General features: G+C 40.5%; 2 protein-coding genes across 2 annotated transcripts; one reads left to right on the plus strand and one right to left on the minus strand.

Annotated features, from left to right (window-relative positions):
• Nucleotides 1-454: 454 nt before the first annotated feature.
• LOC103720835 (B-box zinc finger protein 23-like) lies at nt 455-4,690 on the minus strand. Its single transcript, XM_039133614.3, has 3 exons — nt 4,259-4,690; nt 3,894-4,149; nt 455-1,312 (listed from the first exon to the last, which is right to left on the minus strand). Exons 2-3 carry the CDS (start codon nt 4,086-4,088, stop codon nt 872-874), a joined length of 636 nt encoding a protein of 211 aa, XP_038989542.3. The 5' UTR covers nt 4,089-4,149; nt 4,259-4,690; the 3' UTR covers nt 455-871.
• Nucleotides 4,691-19,212: 14,522 nt separating this feature from the next.
• LOC103720823 (22.0 kDa class IV heat shock protein-like) lies at nt 19,213-20,473 on the plus strand. The gene is made up of 2 exons (XM_088720275.2): nt 19,213-19,540; nt 20,036-20,473. The coding sequence occupies exons 1-2, from the start codon at nt 19,306-19,308 to the stop codon at nt 20,344-20,346; spliced, it is 546 nt and encodes a 181-aa protein (XP_088576401.2). The 5' UTR covers nt 19,213-19,305; the 3' UTR covers nt 20,347-20,473.
• The last annotated feature ends 307 nt before the right edge of the window (nt 20,474-20,780 follow it).

The following is a 20,780-nucleotide window of genomic DNA, read 5'->3' on the forward strand; positions in this document are numbered from 1 at the left end:
TATGGTCTAATTATTTTATCTAATAAAAAATGAGGAAAAAAACAATATCATTAATTTTCTATTATTGCTCCTATTTTTCATAACAATACCCTTAAATGGCCATTATATTTGCTGATTATTTTAATATTAAAAAGTTTAAAAGCAGCCGATATGTAACGGCTGTTAATCTCTGAAGTGTTGCTATAGGTGATAGCGAACTAAACAGCAAAAATATAATGGCAGCATGGCTGACCATGCTAGATGGTCCCAAACTTGGCAGATTGCTGTCGCCAAATGTATACCCTGTCAGATTGGACACCAAACAAGTAGCTATCTCGCATCTATCGAACATGGACAGTATACCGTGACCCCTACGTCGAGCTATTGCCAATGCAAAGTCTGATGCCTCATCAGCCAATCCTTTGTGTAGCGTGACAGAGCAACCAAAGCAACCACTTCATCCAAACAACTGGGATTAATTTAATAAAATAACACCCAACCTCGTTATTTTGATTCGAGAATATTTCATTAGCAAGTGATAAAAACTCGCATTAAGGATGTAATTATTCCAAATACAGAACACGAATATCTTCTCAGCAAACATACGGATAGCAACATGAACAGAGATGCTCTGTTTTACATTTAAACCTTCCTGTGGCTTACAACATTCTAAGTGCACCAGCTTGTGATGTTACCACTGTAATCGCTCCTCTTCCATCCTAGAAAAGGTGCTGCCATATCGTGACACCAGATGACAACAGCAAGCTATCAAGGACCGAAACAACGGTGCTGCCACTACTCCTCGGCCCTCCAAAAAATTCATTAAAACAGTAAAAACAGAAAGAAGAAACTATCAAGCAATCTCATCATATATCAATGTCTCTCTTCACCCTTACTTCTTTGTGCCTGTATGAAGAAAAATAGGATGCAAACTCTCACCGCAAGGCTCTGAGAATCCATAATACTGATCCAATTCGACACCATCAAGCATTTCATTCCATGACCATGGTGGCCTTAAATCCTCCACCTCCTCCATAGCAAGGCCTGTCGGTGCCATCTGCAGCTTCTTACTTGAAAGTGAAGTATTTGATGCCAGAGAGCTTAAAGTGGGGTTGTTGCTGTTGGTATTGCTGCTAGTGCTGTTGCCATTGGTGCTGCTGCTGCTGCTGTTGGCACTGCTATTGGTGAGATGGTGTTGAAGAGCAACTCTCACACCAGTGATGAGGAACCGCTGATGCGATGATACATAAGGGCTTACTGTGTGGATAGCCACATCACACTGCCTACAGAGCAGAGCACGGTCCTCCAAGCAGAAGAAATAACCAGCTTTCTCCTATATGTTTTGTAAATACAAGAAATGTTAAAGATGCTCAAGCACTAATGGCAACTTGCCGTCAAGTTCTCAATGTCAATTTGCTGAAGAGAGACAATTGTCATGCATGCACTCACACAAACACACGCACACATACAAAAAAAATGACCATAAAATCCATTTGAGGTTCATTTTTCATGTATCCTCAACACCCACCACCACTAATTCTGAAGGTCAAGTGAATTGTACTTCACCAATTGTTGCTAACCAAGGGAAATCCAGTGGTATGTTGATTGTCTAATCATTATCATATGGCCTGTTTGCATACCATGTCCCCATTTTTTTTACATCCAGTACTATCCACTTGACTTATTTCTTAAATGTCCTTATTAACTCAAAAATGTCATCTAGAGAACTGAGAAGTCCATAACTGAAAATTAGAGGTTAAGCGCTTCATAGTTAGCTTCGATCATATGCATAGAATTCTATTTCACTTGACCACTGTACAAGAAACAAGGGGCATAAGCTTAGCTACCCTAGCTGAATGGGTTTTAGTAACTTAGTATTTTACCTGATCCATGAGGGCTTTACAAAACCAGCCATCAAAACCGCGAGAACCACCACCAATTGCAGCATACTTAATGTTGATCACAAGCATCTCATGCCAGTAAGAGCTATGCTTTGACTGGCACAAACATGTCCCCCCCCCCCCCCCCCCCCGGGGGGAAAAAGGGGTGATCAGTAATAAGTTTACTCATTAATCCAGCGGTCCCCTTGCCCACCCACCCCTCCCCACACACAAAGAGAGAGAGAGAGAGACAAAAAACTTCTGATTCCTTTTCGCCTACACTATGTGTTTTGTAGTTTTCAGATGTAGCATTCATGAAGACCTGACCTTCAATCTGGTCCCTCCAATCCATAAATGAATTTTAGAAGAAAGATCTAAAATAGAAAGGAAGAAGGTAAAAGGACCCATTAAAGCAGATTATAATTTATAGCATATCAAATCAATTCTATGACGTCACTCTGTTTATAGCTTACAACCAGTTCTCTTTTACTTGCAAGACAAAAATTTCCAAAGCGCTTGTCATGCAGCTGGTGGACAAGGTCGACAACATTACAGTGCTAATATGCTGTCGCAGGTCAAGAAAATAATTATCATGAAGTGAAAGTTGCAATTCGCCAAAAACAGTAGATGTCTAAATAACAAGTCATTACTCTTCAAAATTTGAAACAAATAAATCCAGTGTCGGGAACATTTTGTACTGAATAACAAAATAGCCATTTAGTAAAACCGCAAGACACACAATTAGCTTTTATGCCAAAGTTAGGCATGTATCTCCATCACTCTTATGCCACTAAATTTATTTCAGTTACCACAGATCATGAGGAGGGCGATTATTTGGATTTTGGACTAACAAGCATGGATTCTTAAATCCAATAACAAAATTGCCCATTGGTATCCTTCCAATATGCAGTTAAGGGTGTATGTCAAATGAATGGACTACTACAATTAAAGGTGAATGATATATTCAGTGGCTATTATATGCTGGACAGGCAACAACCCAACTGCAACTTGACTATCTGGTCCCCTCTCTGCAGGATATAACTACATTTTTTTCCAAATTATGATAAATTCTTGAATTATTCTCTATTTTTTCCGTTCTTTGTAGGACTCTTCAAACTATTCTCAATAAACTGATCAAGAATTATTCAATTATTCTTTACTATTAACAAAATTTATTTTTTTCACAAATCATTCAATTCAATAGAACCCTGAAGATTATAAATCCATAGTGCCATATGTTGCTGCTGCTGCTGGTGTTTTTATTATTACTTATCGTTCTTATCTGTTATGTGCTTGTTTTAACATGAATAATAAGTATACACATATATTCCTAGGACACTACCTTGTTTATTTCTACTAATTTTTTATTTTTTTTAACTTGAGCGAATTTTCCAAACTTTTACAAAAGTCGCTGCCATTTTCTAAATTCCAAATCTCAAACTCTACCCAAAGCATTCCTACACATCAAACTTGCAATCATGTTCCCCCAATATCCTTGCTCATCCAATTAAAGGTGTGAAATGTGATAAGGTCAATTCAGCAGGCATTATAATTAGCAACACAAAATCTTCTACAATCAACTGAACATAAGGTAGTACTCTAATTTTTTTTCCAAAAGTTTTTATACGACAACCGGAGTTTGGGTGCTCAAGATTGAATTAGAGGAACGCAGCAACACCTAACTAAACTGTTGTTAAAAAATCCTGCCAAATCTCGGTGTCACAACTGCCGAAGTAGAAATTTATATGCCACCTTACACACCATTGTTCTCGCCCGTACCCGCATAATATTTCCTATGCGGGAGCTCGCATAAATTTGTAATTGCAAAAGAATTAATATATCTCTCTATATAAGAATTAACACAAAGATAAGAAAACTTAAATACTTATATATATATATATATATATATATATATATATATATATATATATATATATAACTGAAACTAGAAAACAAGGAAAAGGGCCGAGCTAAGACGAATTAAGTAGTAGCGATGTGGGAGTTTAACATAAAAAGAGTCATATTTATTTATACCTGGCAAATATCACAGGTGGGGAGTGGAGAGGAAGCGGAGCCGGCCCGGGGGAGGAGCGGGACCCGCTGGTGCTTTCCGGCGAGCTTGTTGGCGGCGTGGACCTTCTCGTCGCAGCCCCAGCAGAGCGCCGCCTCGTCGGCGCAGCACAGCACCGCCGCCTCCGCCCTCTCGCACACGTCGCACTGTATCTTCATCTCCCCGCTCTACCCCTAACCGCCCGGTGACCCGACCTCCAACGACGACAATTTTCGGGTTCTGGTCACCAACACCACCCCCGGTTTTTTTTTTTTTTGAAAAAAAATCACAAATCAACGGCTATGGAAGATAATAAATTAGAAACAAAGATTTATATATGTTTGTATACCTTGGGAGTTGAATTTGGATTATTCGAGGCGAGTGCTTGATTCGTCGATGAATTGGTGTGGAGATTTAAGGGTTTGGAGGAGAAGTGAGAAGAGTTGATATGGGGCGAGAGGAAAGCCCGGAAAATCGCTTCTTTGTCCGCTGGGGCCGGGATTCCGGTGGACTTGGCTCTTCTTTCTCCGAGCTCCGGTGGTTTTACGACGGCGACAGAGAGAAGGAGATGGGTGGGAGAAGGAGGGAGGGAGGGTGAGAGATTGGATTGGTGGAAGAAAAGAGAGAGAGAGAGAGAGAGAGAGAGAGAGAGAAGAGGATTTGGGGTGATTTCTATTGGTTGGTGGGGGTGGGAGAAAAGTAGGCGGAGAAAAGAGAAAAAAGGAAGCCGAGAAAGATCGAGAGAGAAAGCAAAAGAGATATTTTGTTGGATTCTGAGCTCGAAGAGAGAAGATAACGGCCGTCATTAAATACCGTCAAACTTCAGGGTTAAATAAATATAAAAATTTTATTTTTATTTTGTTAAGACTTGCGCCCTTTGTGAGGGATGGACTAAATATAAAAAAATTATTTTTATTTTTTAAAATTAGTACTTTTTATTTTAAAAAATTATATTACAAATGTATGTACATGTGCGTCACGCCAATCACCGCACCTTATTTTTATAGCTTTTTGATGCAACTTTTTCTTTTATCAATCGGTAGACTGCCAAAAAAAAAAAAAAAAAAAGTGTGAGGCATAGTGGATCGATGCAGATGCCATCCAAAAACTTAAGCTGTTAGGTAGGAAATTCGTTTAAAATTAGACTCGTGTGGCACTATTTTTTATTTATCGACTTGGAATTGTGAGATTAAACCACCGATGGTGCTATTTAAGCAAAGCGCTCAAGGCAGTGAATGAAAGGAGAAAATTAATTCACAGACTTATGGTCTCATGCATGCAGGTTCGATTCCAGTCTGATCATGAGTTGAATGGGTATTGTTAGAGCAGAAAGTGACTGCAAGATTCGTACACGACAATTTCTTCCTCACGACTTTGTCCTTCGTAAAAGAGCCCTCTGGAAGGAAATGGGTTGCCTCTCCTTATAAGGCACAATTCTTTCCGCTACGCTTTCGATGTGGGACTAAAGTCCCTGGTCCCCTATCCGCCCCACAACACTATCTCCCAGCGGGAAGAATTCGTGCGGGAAAGTTTCGGCAGGGCCCTCCTTCTAGCGCCATCTGTTAAAGCAGAAAAATAGATCGCGTTCCCTCAAGAGGTATTGTCCGCTTTGAGGATGGATTCCCTTTTGGGCCCAGTAGGCTCTTATGGGTCCACGCTCCCCTCATGGCTTTGCCCCACATGGGCGTCTCTGAAGGAAAAAGGTTGGCCCCTCCTTATAAGGCACAATTTTTTCCGCTACTCAACCGATGTGGGACTAAAGTCCCGGATCCCCATCCGCTCTCCAACACTAGCCCCCTAGCGGGAAGGATTCATGCGGAAAAGTTACGGCTGGGCCCTTCTTTTAGCACCAACTGTTGTTACTAAAAATTGGACCCGGGGGTGATCGCGAACCAGAAGAAGGAGCTTCTACTGCAAGTGGTGGCGGACGGCTGTCTTTGGCAGACCTGCAAGAAGCCCAGGCCGGAGGATCCGACGAAGGTCCTCCGATGATTAAGTCAGAGAGGATCTGTAAATATTCTAATGGAGAAATCTTTTTGTATCCCCGGAGTTTCCCCCTCTTTATAGGAGGGGGTGTGGCGGTTACTCGCAATCGGATGTGATTGTACAAATCTTGGGTTAAATAGATTACCTTAGATGGCATGAAAATTCAGGCTAGCTGGCAATCTGTTGAGATTTCAAGGATTCAGGTTTGACAACTGTTGTGGTGGAGACTGCGGGATTTAATCCCGAATATGGAGGATTTGGTGACCCCTTATTTATGCAGACGCTCCGATTTAGAGATCGGCTTGACTTTCAGTGGAGTTGGGGTCGGTCTCCGCTTCTGACTAGGTTTTTCTTGGCCTCGAGGTCAATCAAGCTTTGCTTAGCCGAGCCCATGCTTATCGAGATCGCGCTCGCCGAAACCATGCCTGCCGAGACCATGCTTACTGAGATCATGCTCGTCGAGACCATACTTACCCAAATCGCGCTCGCCGAGATCAGGCTTATTGTCGGATTTGGGTGCTTTAACTATATGCGTTGAGTGATCTACTCTTCCCCCATCAGGTATATGCTAGGTGTGGATTAATATGGAAATGAGCAGTTGGATATTCTCATGACCCAAACAAATCATGTGTTAAGATTTGATCGTTGGGATGCTTGCGGGCATTCTATAGATTCTAGATTTGAGTTTTATGGCTATAAGAGTTTTTTTTTTTTTTTTGATGAGTTAAGGCTGCACATAGAAACATGGAGCTATGGGAAGGGACAAATCAGCTGGTACCACACTCATTGGCCAACCAAAAAAAATAAAAATAAAAAGACGTACATATTATTCACACATGGCTGGTCACTATTGCGATAAATTGAACTGCTGCCAAATAATTCAATGTACCATCCGTATCCTATTTAGATATAAGTTAGATAAAAAATTTAATAAAAAAATATAAAATATATAAATAAATCTATCCCATATTATTAGTTTAAGTTTTTGGGGTAAGCAGTAATTTCAACGTAGTATCAAAATAGAGATTCTAAGTTCGAACCCTATCTTTGCACTTTTTAATTCTATTATTAAAAATTTCATATGTTGGGCTCACCCATTAAAAAAAAAGTCCGACATATATATGATGAGGAGTGTAAAAAAATAAAATATATAAATAAATCTACCTCATTCTATTAGCTTAAGTTTTTGGAATAAATGATGATTCCAACATTAATTGACAACCTATAGTATGTTGTTGAAGCTAAATTCTATTCATCAATTTTTTCTTTGAAAAAATAAAAAGAGAGGAGGTCCTCACCCGTTTCATTGATTAATGAAAGAACAAAGCTAAACTCTACAGTAGATCTTCCAGCTTAAGTTTTAAATATTTTATTTTTTAATTTCTGTGAATGTATTTATTCTAAATTAGTTTAATTTAATAGATTTATTAAAAAAAAAAGCTAAAAACAGAGCCTAACCAAGGGATGACCTTGGACAAGAAAGCACGGAATGATGAGATTGGGATAATGAAGTAGAGAAGAATTAAGAATTTGATTCTCATTCCTTGACCGCTGCAGCAATACCATGTGATTCCTCCGTTTCGATGATGACCAAGCTGAGGCCATGACTGTAGTTAGCAAGCTAAGGTTTAAACGATTCAGAAAGAGCTTGCCATCAAGGTGGTAGCCTAGTGAGGAGATAATTCCGTCCAAGTTGTCCGGATTCGAAACGCATGAGGGTCGATTAAATTAGGGGACCAGATGCCTCATGCCCGGTGGCTTGCTGGCGGTTATGCTTTCCTTCCACTTATACCAAGATGGCGCTGGGGTGACGTGCCCATACGTGAGGCGGTGAGCTTACGGGTCAGGGAAGGCACGTGAAACCTGCGACCTGTATCGAACATTCCGTGATGGAAGGAGGGCTCAGTGGGGGCTGCTACGCGGGTGGGCTGATCCCTCCCCCTTCCCTCCTATACATTTACAAAAAAAAAAAAAAAAGAAAAAAAAGAAAAGGTTGAAGCTCCAATAACAACCGAAGGAAATTGGTGTAGACCATCAACTCATCATGTTCCATTCCCCCTCCCATCAACTTTTCACGTCTCCTTCCACCGTCACCAAATGGTATCCTCCATGCCGCTCAGTAGTTGTCACCAATTTGGCCATTGCCCTTGGACCTTTCTCTACTAAAATAAATAAATAAAATTCTTGTGTGGCCGTGCCAATATCGACCTATATTTTCAGGCAAGTTAATGTCACCATCTAGGGTCCCTATGCATCCACTTGGAAGAAGCCCACGCGATTCTTCTTCAAATATTTCTGGAATTTCCCATTTTCATCCACTTGAACCTCTAACCCTATGGTATAAGATCTTAGAGAGCATCAATGGCTTTTTTTTTTTTTTTTTTTATTAGGACGGATGAATCACATAAATTTAATATAAGTATATCCATATGAGTCAGAAAATAAAATATTTCAAAAAAGAGATATCAAGGCCGCACTATCCGTCGATAGCATTTCACCGGAATGATCAACAACAAAGGATGCAACACAATCCGTGGTTCTATTTGCCTCGTGGTAAACATGACTCACCTTGAAGGTGGTACATTCTCTTGCACACTGCAAGATGTTCAGGAGTAAAGAATGTCTGTCTGCAGTCGTGGTCTGCCCATGGATCTATTTGATCGTGGTGGTTGAGTTGTTCTCCAAATGGGTGAAGTCTGCTTGCAAGCATAATTGACTTCTGTCGAGGCCGCCCTCAACTCAGCTCCTAAAACAGCAACAATCATGTACTAGTTGGGACCTCTGATAATGAACCTGGCTTCTCCTCTATTGTTGCTATCAGTAACTGGTGCGGACACCAGTGCCAGGTCAGCCGGTCCCCACAGGATCCAGCCAGCTCAGCAGGTCCCAGCCAATTCAGCTAGCCTGATTTTATTTTGGATTGATTTATTTTAGTTATATTTATTTTATGTTGATTTGGTTTGTTTGCATATTGTCATTCGGGTTTATTTGCATATTGTCATTTTAGAGTCTTTTTGGAATTATTTTATTTGTAGGGGTTTATTTGTTATTTTGTGACACTATATATATGGGTCCATTCTCATGTTTAGAGTTTTGATGAATGATGAATGAAAATTAGCCTCCTTGTCTTCTTCTTCCCCCTCCTCTTCTTCCCCCTTTCCTCTCCTTCCTGCAGTTGTCCTGCATCAGCTTTGGTATCAGAGCAGCCCGGCTTTGCCCCTGTTGCCAAAGCCACGATCCAGCCTTGTCTTCCCTCTATCACACCACAACCAGTTCCCTCCCCGACACCACCGCCGAGTCTGTGAAGGCTCAGATCACCGCCCGTCTGCGTTCGACCCTCCCTCTCTCTCGATTTGTGTTTTCACCAGGAAAAAGGGGACAAAAACCCCTTTGCAGGCTCCCTGTTCCCATGGCCACCCGTCACCGCTCTCACGGCCACCGCTTCCATCCCTCGCCGTCGACAACACTAGCGCCACCGCTTTGATTCGCTGCTGGAGGTCACCGTGACCCTACGAAAACCCGCCGTCGGTGTCAACCACGCGGCAACCGTCCTGACGGAGGAAGCTTTTGGCCGCGACCCTTATGGCCACCGTCCATGGCCAGATCCGGAAGTGGGACATTGCTCTCCCTCTCCATCGCCGCCCTAACGCCTCCCTCCGCTGCTACAATCCGCCCCGCTCGCAGCCGCCACCACGAAGGGCAACACATCCTCCCGAACCGTCGGGAGGTTGAAGAAAGGATTAACGGGTAAGTCACAAAACCCGTTAACCCGAATCCAATAGCCCGGATCCCAAAAAAAGCTACGCACGTGACTTGCACGTGATGGACCCTTAATGGGTTTTCGGAGTGGGTCACGCCCGATAACCCGGATCCTAACGGGTCTGAGTTAAAAAAAGAAAAAAAAAAGAAAAGAAAAAAAGAAAGACAAAAAAAAAGAAAAAAAGAAAAACCCTACCTCCGCTCATCTTCCCCAACCGCACGCTGCGTCGCCGCCCTCGTAGCGCCACTCCGCCTGTGCCGCCGCTGTCTTCACTGCTTCGCCGTCGCCATTCCCGCCTCCGCCGCCCCGCACTCACCGTCACTGCCTTATGCTCTTGCCCGCTTTCCCTCCGCCCGCACGCAGCACCGCCCTTTTCCTCTGCCGCCCGCACGCAGCGCGCCCCCGTGCTGCGACCGCCTCCGCCTCCACTACAGCGCCGCCTTGTCTCCCCACCGCCGCGCTCCGCCCCTTCTTCTTCCTCCGTTGCCGCTCACCGCTTCCGTCTCCTCTGCTGCCGCCTGAGTCCGACCGCCCCGCCGCCGCCGCCTTCTCTTTCCCCCCTTTCTTCATCTGTCCTGACCACTCCTCACAGCACCTTGCCCATCGCCAACTCTCCCTCCCTCTTTCATTTCATCAAGGGTTTCAACAGTGAAACCCTCTCCACACTCATCTGGCTCGTCCCCCCCCCCCCCCCCCCTTCCCTCTCTTTCTTGTTGGGCCCGAAGACCCATCAGGCCCATCCGGCCCCAGCACAGGCCATTCTTCTTTATTTTGGGTTCGACATGCCCATTTTCACAGCAGGCCCGATGAGTTGCTGCGCACAAATCCAATTGGAGCTCTTTGACGAGTCTACTTGCTACGCCACACTTTTGGTCATCGCCCCAACCCAAGTCAGATTTCTTTCCTTACTGGAAATTCTATTTGTTTGCCTAAATTTAGTATCAATTAACTCTTAAGTGCTCTAATGATATTACTCCTTAAAAATTTCACAACACCCACTCCAGACAACACCAAAATCGTAGTAATGGCCTATCTTTGTTATTAATTATAAGGCTACCTAATCTTTGGAAGTTCTTTGAGGCTCTGTGCAGCCCTGCAACACACTAAGAACTTAGTACTATTTGACTGCAGCTACTTGTTGGCCTGTGCCTCATATTAATTTTTAGTTTGCAATAGTTATTTGCTAAGGAGTAGTTTTAGCTTATATTGGGCATATACTTTACAATTTCAAATTACTTTCATGCATTAGGTCTACTTAGAAACCTCTATAATTGGTAGGATCATACATATCTTCATTCATTTTATGCATCTACGTAGTGGTCGTGTCGCATCTCATTCTGAGTCCCAATTAGACACGGATTCCAAAATTGAAGCTCTATTAAAAGCTATCCAAGACACTAATGCTCAAGTCCAAAACACTAATGCTCTGAGTCCCAATTAGACATGGATTCCAAAATTGAAGCTCTATTAAAAGCTATCCAAGACACTAATGCTCAAGTCCAAAACACTAATGCTCAAGTCCAAAATACCAATGCCCAAGTCTAAGCCAACGATGCCCAAATTCTTGACCTAACCACAATGTCCACCCAGGTTAATGCCCGACTTGATTCAATTGAGGCTTCATTTCAGAGGGTTATTGAATACAAGAAAGCTAGTACCTCTCATTTACCGAGTCTTGAAGGGGATGACATCCTAGAACAAATCCTAAAACAACAAGGCTCTGTTTCGCAGGACAATTTTGATAATAGGACTGTTCCAGGTCACCATCATGCCTACCCTCGCCCTAGAGGACCTGGTCCCTTTCCTAATATTGATAGAGGTTACCGATATAACGTAGAACCCAGAGAACCTCGTGACCCTGATGAAGATGTAATGAGAGGCATTAGGGTTGAAGCCCCCACTTTTGACGATCGTCTTGACCCGAAAGTTTTCTCAGACTGGTTACACGAAATGGACCACTTCTTTGAGTGGTATAATTTGTCAAAGAAAAAGAAGATCCAGTTTGCCAGAATGAAGCTCATTGGTCGAGCTAAGCTTTTCTGGCAAAACACTGAACAACTGTTAGCTAGGAGATATCAATATGTAATAACTGATTGGATAGAGATGAAAGAGAGACTTAAGAAAAAATACCTACCTCGTAACTACCAAGACGATCTCCTTAATCGATGGAACACTAAATCCACATTTGTAAGGCGCCCTGACACACGGAGCACTTCCACGGGCCCTAATTCTTCAGGGCCCAAACCTTCTGTAGGGTCCCATACTCCTAGGCCCCCTCCTACTGCCCATGTCTCAGGCTGAGACACTAATGGCAAGAAAATCCTTGGTGAGCCTCCCAAACCATATTCCAAAATTCGGTGTTATAAATGCCAAGGTTTTGGTCACGTTACCTTCCAATGTGCTAACAAATTTTTCGTTATTGCTCAGCAAGAGCAGGGAGGTAACATAGATGACTTAGAGGAGCAAATCTATGAACCAAACCTCGATGACATTCAGGACATTGAGGAAGAGTGTGATGATAAACCTGAAATCCTAAGATGCACCCACACTACACCTAGCTCGCTTGCACAATCAAATAGCGAGTCTGACTAGTCCACCATGAGTGTAATTGGATATGCCTTCGCACAACCCATCGAAACTGATGTTAGGATTTCTGAGCCTGCATATGCATTTGCACAACACATTCATAAGTTGTATCATGAAATCCATAAGGGCATTCATGCATGTACTGCTCAATATAAGATGCAAGCTGATTTCCATACTAAAGAATTTCAAACTTGGGGTTACGTAATGATCCGTCTTAAGGAATTACAGTCTCTTAGTATTGGACCATTCAGGGTGTTACACAAGTATGGCATTGACGTTTATACCATTGACTTTCTATTTGATTTTCGTCATAGCTTTACTCTTAATATTAAAGATTTGGTTGCAATCCCTGTTGACTCTTTTGCTGCACACTTTCTTGCACCCGATGTTTATCCTATTATTGATTTTATGCTATCTGCATTTCCTTTTCTCCTCCATCGAGCACAAAAAGAGTATATTGATTCTATTTTAGCCGAGCAAATAGTTTTTGACAGTGATGGAGGCATCCAGCATTTTCTGGTTCATTGGCGTGGACGACCAAAGTCCGATTACACTTGGATCCAGCACGAGGGAGAGACCGCCAATCGACCCAGACTTGTTGGAGTATTATCGGGGCTTTACCGAGCCGCTTTTGTCGAGGTCAACTTCTTTCCATTCGAGGAGAGTTGGTGCGGACACCAGTGCCAGATCAGCCGTTCGCCATAGGATCCAGCCAGCTTAGCGGATTCCAGTCGATTCAGCCAACCTGATTTTATTTTAGATTGATTTATTTTAGTTGGATTTATTTTATGTTGATTAGGTTTGTTTGCATATTGTCATTTGGGTTTGTTTGCATATTGTCATTTTAGGATCTATTTTGAATTGTTTTATTTGTAGGGGTTTATTTGTTATTTTGTGACCCTATATATATGGATCCATTCTCATATTTAGGGTTTTGATGAATGATGAATGGCAATTAGCCTCCTCGTCTTCTTCTTCCCCCTCCTCTTTTTTCCCCTTTCCTCTCCTTCCTGCAGTTGTCCTGCATCAGTAACACTATCGTCAAAATTTATCTTAAGAAAACTTAAAAGTGAGAGCTTCAAAGTGACGAAGATCGGTGGCTCTTCAATAGCCTCGCTTTCCTCTGTCAGCTAGGTTGGGCCTTCTTTTTAGCAACAAGAGTCGAATTGAGGCTGTCCTTATAGTAGGATGGAGGATGTGTCACCTTTGCCCGTCTCTCTCATCACAAATTTGATGACCGAGTTGAGAAATCCAACTTTAATATGATAACCACGTCATTTTACCAATATTTTGGACATTACAGGCCAAAATTCTTGGGCTAACAACAATAATATCATGAGCGTGACATTTGAATAAGCCTCTAGAATCATTTGCAAATTTGTTTGCTAGATGGGTTGTGTGCCAGATGGCCCTATTTTGATTCTATAAATTTGTGGGTGAGTTTGTGTGCCCGTGTTTTTTATTCCTTACCTTTTTTCCCTTTCATGTGTGTTTTTTATTTCAATTAAAGTTGCACAAAAGATCTTTGATATTTTTCTTGCTTGATATTGATATCACCCCATAGTTGAGCCAAGAAAAAAAAACCAGGAAAAGAAAAATTGGTAATACAAAAGAAGCCATGAGACTCATAGACGACAAAAAGCATTCTAATAGACAAGACTCTTGTCATTGTAGATATGAGAAGAGCAAGCCTTTCACCTCCAGATATTACGGATTTGAAACATGTAAACAGCCTCTATGCATACTGATATAAATCTTAACAAGAATTGCCGGTATATCGGCTAAGATAAAATCATGACGGTAAAAAAGAATGATATCAAATTAAAAATATTTTAAAATATTTGTAATAAGGATCCAAATGTATTGGTCTATGCATTATCCAATGGAATACATTGGATTTTAGGATATCCAAAATCGACATCAAATTGTCCGCAAGATCTTGCAAGAACAATGTGATATTTAGCTTTGGGACCAGCCAACTTGTATAAATGTCACGCACTGAATTTTATATTATTCAAGGTGGGCTCCCTCGGAGACTTTACCATGACTCTTTTTTTTTTTCTTTCTTTCTTTTTTGGTACACCAGCAGCTCACACTAATCTTGTATGAGCGCTACTTACTGAGTCAAAGGACAAAATATTTTACAGCAGTGGAGGGACAGATACAAAACAGGTCTAAAAAATCTCTCTAGAATGATGAGCAGTAAAGAAAACAACCCATTCAGCAACTTTATTCGCCTTTCGAAACAGATGCCCAGTCTGAAAGACATCGCACTCCTGTAGTAGCCACCGGACGTCCTCTAGAAACGGATGGTCGAAAAGCCCCAGCCCCTTCTCTAGAATTTGGCATTTTAGCTCAAAACTACTACTTGAAACTCTCACGCAATGCACTTTTTTAGCGAGATTATTGGGACGAATCAAAAGCTCTTTTTGGTGAGACTTCATGTGTCGCGTTATATATAGCTAGTTACATTAATTTGCATGTCAAGATTAAGTCCCCAAGTTGATTGGTCTCCCTGAATGGGAATTATTGCCATGCGGAAATGAGCTTCCTCCCTCCTCCTCCATTTTTTTTTTTTTTTTTTTTTTTTTTTTTTTTTTTTTTTTTTTTTTTTGAGAAGAGGAGGGGACGAGAAGTAGTAATCAAAGATTAGATAGAGAGAGATGTGGAGGGTTTTGGCCACTTGGTTAGACCAAGTGGGATGGCGACATGGCATGGGCCACCTCCCAGAGCCGAGGTGGACCACATCAAATGGGCATTGATTGGATCGAAAAGGGGGGGCCCAGGACTTGCCATGGCTGGCCGAAATGGTGGGTACGGAATGAGATGGGCATGGCTCACCAATGCAATGGGGGTGGTTCCTTTCAAGGAGAATGTCAAGAGAGTTGAGAGTGAGAAATCTCCCTCACGTTTCCTCGAACAGATTTTGCTGCTATTGTGTGGTCATTAGGTGTTGCACCATAAATTTTCTAGGATTCATTGATAGCTTCTGCAGTAGCTCATTTTCTTTCTTTTCTCCTATTTCTTTTCCATCCTAATCTTCTGGGTCGAGAAAGCCGAGCTGCCTAGAGCGTTGCAGCTCTGAAACTTATTGTTTTCTGATTTTATCGAATGTATCCGTACTAGAACTGTATGAATCATCCGTTATAGCAAAAAAAAAAAAAATCAGTACTTTCCATTCTGAAGTCTTTTATTTTTTTTATTTTTTATTTTTTTGATTGAAGCAAGTTGGTCCAAGACTTATACCCCTCTTTCTATCTTTGGATTCTTTTAAATTTTTTTGTAAGGCTGTTTTAATCAACCAGCAATAGTTGCATCCATTGTTCTCTTTTAATATGGTAGATGTTTCTCTAGTGATTCTCGTCATTGGTAGGACTCAAATGAGCCAGATAATAGGCTGAATATTATATGCTTCGGCCTCCATTACGTAGCCGATCCTTGTACACATCTTGAATAACCCTAGCTCTGGCCAGGTTAATTGGCTGTATGTAATCTATTAAAACATGTTGTTCATCTTGCTAAAACTAGGTAGACGGTGCTTGTAAAAAGATAATGGAGTTGGCTATTTTGTTGAATCCTTGTACACACACACAGAGAGATATGATAGAATATCAATCTGATAAATAGAACCAAACCAAATCGAATTTTTTGGATCGGTTTCAAGCAATTTTTGTAGATGGTCGGATTGATTTTAGTTTCGATTTTAGAACACCAGTTTAAATTTATTCTGCTTCGTGTTTAGCTCCAAACCAATCTGATCCAATCTATGCACACCCTAGCTTTAATACTTTAGAAGTGTTTGCTTTTTATAACCTTGCAACTGGCTGCTGATAGTTCTCTCTTTTATTAGCGAGGACCATTAATGACTGCAGGATCAAGTTCTCTTTGGGCCTTTTCTCCACTATGTATTAATAAGATAAATGATAAAATCAAGATGCCAAGTGTGGGGAAAGAGTAGGAAAAAAAAGAAGAAAATAAATAAATTAAAGAAAGCATAAAAGAATAAAAGAATGAAAGAAAAGGTACTCAAAAAATCAACGAGCGCAGCCCAACTTACTGCTCATCCTATATACATGTAGGTAGACCATACAAGAAAGGAAGAATGGAAGTAGATGATAAGCTCTAATAAAATTAGAGCATCCATAGAAAGCTACGTAGCTGAGATCAAAGGGCCCCTTTTGCGGCCCCTGCATAGATACTGGAGAGGATGTCCATGGGCCTTGGGTTCCCATGAAAGCATCTATTAGAAGCTTTAGCTGTTTCAAGCCCAATCAATCTGGACAATGATCTGATTAATCTGGTCCATTCCTGTTCAATCTGAAATATCCATGATTTCAAAATGCATAAATCCTCTATTTGTTTATGGGCTGAAAGTTGAATTAAAGACCTAAAGTTGGATCATATTTTTGTTGATGACATTAATAATAACACTCCATATTGAAACATTTTTTTCTCTTCCCCTTTTTCGCTTGTTAGCCCTATCATTGTTAAATTTTCATTTAGATACATACACACTTCTCCAATCTGCATTGCACCCAAATCCTTGCTCTTTTTCTATTTACTTAGCTTGGTTGGTATTATATTTCGGACAATCTGACTTAACCTTGTTAGTCCATAGATTAAGTTTGGGGCCAAGATCATGATTGGAGAAAAAATTATAACAGAGCTAGATCTCGCTTGATCTAGTTCTGATTTGACTTCCTCTCCGGCTAGGCTAAGATGAATCTTTTGTCCTGGCAAAACATTCGCTCACATGCATGTGCAATGCATGTACCAAAAATCTATTAAATTGATGTCGATCTTGTATATCATAATTATTTTTCATGATGTTTTGTAGGTCATCACAGAGGTTCAAGGCATCAAGTTGCCAAATCCTCTGCATACCCCCTTCACTAGTTTCTATACCCACTTAAATGAGAAATTATATCTTACACCATGTGCACTATATGGTAGCGCACCACACCAATCATCTTATCTTGTTTCTATGGACCAATCATCGAGACGAGCACATGATAAATGGGGCTCACAGAAAGGAGACGGAATGATTGACATGGTGCACCGCTATGTGAGGCACGTGCTATAGGGTTTCACTATGTTTTTGATTATTTATCATCTTTTTTAACATAATATTTTACAAAACAAAAAGTGAAAATTATAAAAGTGGATCATCTAAATGAGGGTGCCAATTGGAGTTGGTAATTACTGGGTGTTAGATATTAGAGATTTGAATTTGAATCTTGCTCTTTCCCAAATTTAGGTTGAACTTCCTCCTATTTTAATTCTTTAAAATAATTTGCGATGATCGTTCTCATTTCAAAACTTCATCATTCTTTAAATTAAGCTATTTGTATATCTAAATATTTTTGTCTTGCTTTCATACTTGAACTTTAGATGATAAACAAGAAAAATTGATGCAACTTTAGATGATAAACATACATGCATAGATAGATACCTACATACGTACGTATACATACATACATACATATATACATATACACACACATATATACATGTATATACATACATATACATATATATATATACACACAACGCGCGCATATATGTGCGCGCGCGCATGTATATTTGCTTAGTTTCAATTTACAAATATAATACCACTTTGATATATGAATATCTAATGTCAATAAGGGATCCTGCACGAATCCTTACATACTAACGCGAGAATCAAAATAAAGTCAAAACAAGACCAGAATCAAAATTATACTAAAGCTATTGTTGAAAAATTACTAAGGGCTAAAGGAAAAAGAAGGAAACCTAAGCTAAGAATAATTGGAAGATCTTGCACCTCCTCTTCCTGTTGGACCTCTAGTATTGTACCGTTGGTCTTTAACTCTTCAAAGGACTTTTTTTTTTTTTTGCTAACTCTTCATAGGACTTTAATGGACGGACTCTAGAGGAGGCTCCAAACTTGACATTGATTTTTAATTTTTCCTCCCATTACTAGCCCTTGGTCATTTGTCTACCTCCCATCTCATACCATCATTCACCATCATTTTTTCTCATCTCTTCACCTTTAAATTTTCACAAGCAGACCCATTTGGTGCTCAGACCCAGTCTTTTCATTCTTAACCAAGATTTTCATCTAAAGGCAAATCTTAGGTTATAACGGTGTTAGGTACACCTGGTTATAATATCTATGGAAATGAATACTCCTCGTTATCTTAGCTGATATAAATTGATAAAATGATTCCTATCAATTATAATTTCTAATCATTTTTTTATTTTTAAATAATTATTAGCAAGTAAAAATGATAATTAATATTTAAATAACTAATAATTTTGAATTTATCATATCGGCTAAGATATCAATGTTTTGCCTCTAAAATATTGATTGATATTTTAGAAAATCTCGATTTCGTCCAAAATATTCCCATATCAATCGGTCTAAGTTAGAATCTCAGCTTAGTCTTGGTCAGTCATCAAAATAAATGATAATATTTTAAGCTTAATTTTTTTTATGGTTAGGCTCTAGATTGGATCATACCTGGACAATCTGATCCAAGTATCCAAGCCACCATTACTTAATCTATGATCATTCAATTCTTATCTTTCGTGACCGATTTATAATTAATTTTTCATCGAAACAAAGTACAATAATAAGATCAAAACCATCCATCAAGTGATCTTTTTGGTACATAATCCATCAACTACTATCCACCTATTTATTTATTTTTTTGACCGAGTCGGAGGATAACATTCCCCTAGAATAACGGCAACCAATGGGAATACCTTAGATTCGAGAAAACACGTCACCACCTTTGCCACGGCATCTCCCCTTCTTCCACGTCATTTGCAAAACGGTTTTTTCATCAGCAACCACACTTGCCCTCCTGAACGGCTCAGATTCAAGGAAACACGTCACAACCTTTCCCATGGCGGACCTTCTAAGCAGTTCCCAGAGCAATCTCCTCCCACGTCTACTTCCCTTTTCTCTCCTATAAAAACCCATCAACCCAAGCCTTCTCAAACCAAGAACAAGAGAGCAAGCAGCGAAGCAGCGAAGCAGCGAAGCATTCTATATAATTTTTTTCTGGCTATATTTCCCAATGAGGGCTTCTGTAGTTCTGGTTCTTCTTCTTGTGGGCATGGTGGCTCTTCCCACAATGGGCCTGATGCCATGCACGAGGAATATGTGGGGCATGATGTTGCCGAGAGATGATCCTTTCCGAATCTTGGAGCAGACTCCCCTCAACTTGCCCAAGGCCATGGAGAGCCTCGAGCTCGCACCTGCTGATTGGAAGGAGACTTCCCAGGCTCACGTGATCTCTCTCGATGTTCCAGGTATGTCATCAAATGGCTTGGTTCTCAGAATCTGATACCAGTCGATTACGTGTCTCCCATGCACAACAACTTATAAAATCTATCGATCGATTAATTTAAATCATATAACTGTTTATGAATCCACTGGCGAAGCTTTTTTTTTTTTTTTTTTTGAGATAAGAAGTGGCTAGGGAAAATTTCATATAATGGCTGTATTAAGTATTGTTCAGACCTATTTTAGGAAAAAAAGAAGTCAAAAAAAAAAAAGTATACAAAAGTCTAAATGCAAAGTGGTGCTTCATTTGGGTAATGTTTTGCAAAAATATGAAGGTAAAACTTAGCTGAGTTTGTGAGTTAAGATTTTTGAAGTTTCTCAAGTGGACCTTTAGTAGGTAGAACAATTTTTTTTTTTTTCCTTCGCATTTTTTGGACATTTGTTATCCTTCGTGCTTCTTAATTAGAAGTTGCTGCTTGTGCTTGCTTAATGGCGTCGGCATTTTAATTAATACCATGCAGGGATGAAGAGGGAAAATATCAAGATAGAGGTAGAGGAGAACCGGGTACTAAGGATCACCGGAGAGAGGAAGACTGAGGAGGTGGAGGGCGAGAAGTGGCACAGAGCTGAGAGGACCTCCGGCAAGTTCTGTAGGCAATTCAGGCTTCCGGCGAACGCCGACGTGGACTCCATTAAAGCAAACCTGGAGGATGGAGTTCTGAGTGTGACTGTGCCCAAGCTGGCCGAGAAGAAGACCCAGCCGAGGGTGGTGAACATAGTAGAAGGGAGCAACTGGGGTGAACAGATCAAGGCATCCAAGGTGGACATCTAATGATATAATATTTTGTGGAAAAAGCTTTTTGCAGCTGTTTTTTTTTTTTTAATTATTAGCTCTCTATGTGGTGCGAACTTGTTACTGAAATGAAATAAAATGGCGTTCTAAGCGTAAAGTTCTTCTAGTTTGTGTACTTTCTTTCTTTTATTTTTTTTTAGCAATTCTCCATTTTGAATTTGGTTGGTATTTAATCTTGGTTCAATTGGTGATGGCGTTATGTGATTGGACTAACTCGAGCACTGTGCAAAGTTTTAGGTTGGGTTGAGTTGTGCTACTGTTTTTTTTTTTTTTTTTTTTAACATCAGCACCTCACACTCAATGATTATGAGTGCAACCCATAAAATTAAAAAGAAGTAGAAAATACATCGAAGGTGGCATTAAGGTGTGACTATCCCAGACAAAGTTTTTGGAGTGATAGTCACAAAAGATAT

The sequence above is a fragment of the Phoenix dactylifera genome, chromosome 4, assembly GCF_051530095.1.
Source record: "Phoenix dactylifera cultivar Ajwa chromosome 4, Ajwa_hap1_PhDact_Kaust_v1.1, whole genome shotgun sequence".
Taxonomy (NCBI): domain Eukaryota; kingdom Viridiplantae; phylum Streptophyta; class Magnoliopsida; order Arecales; family Arecaceae; genus Phoenix; species Phoenix dactylifera.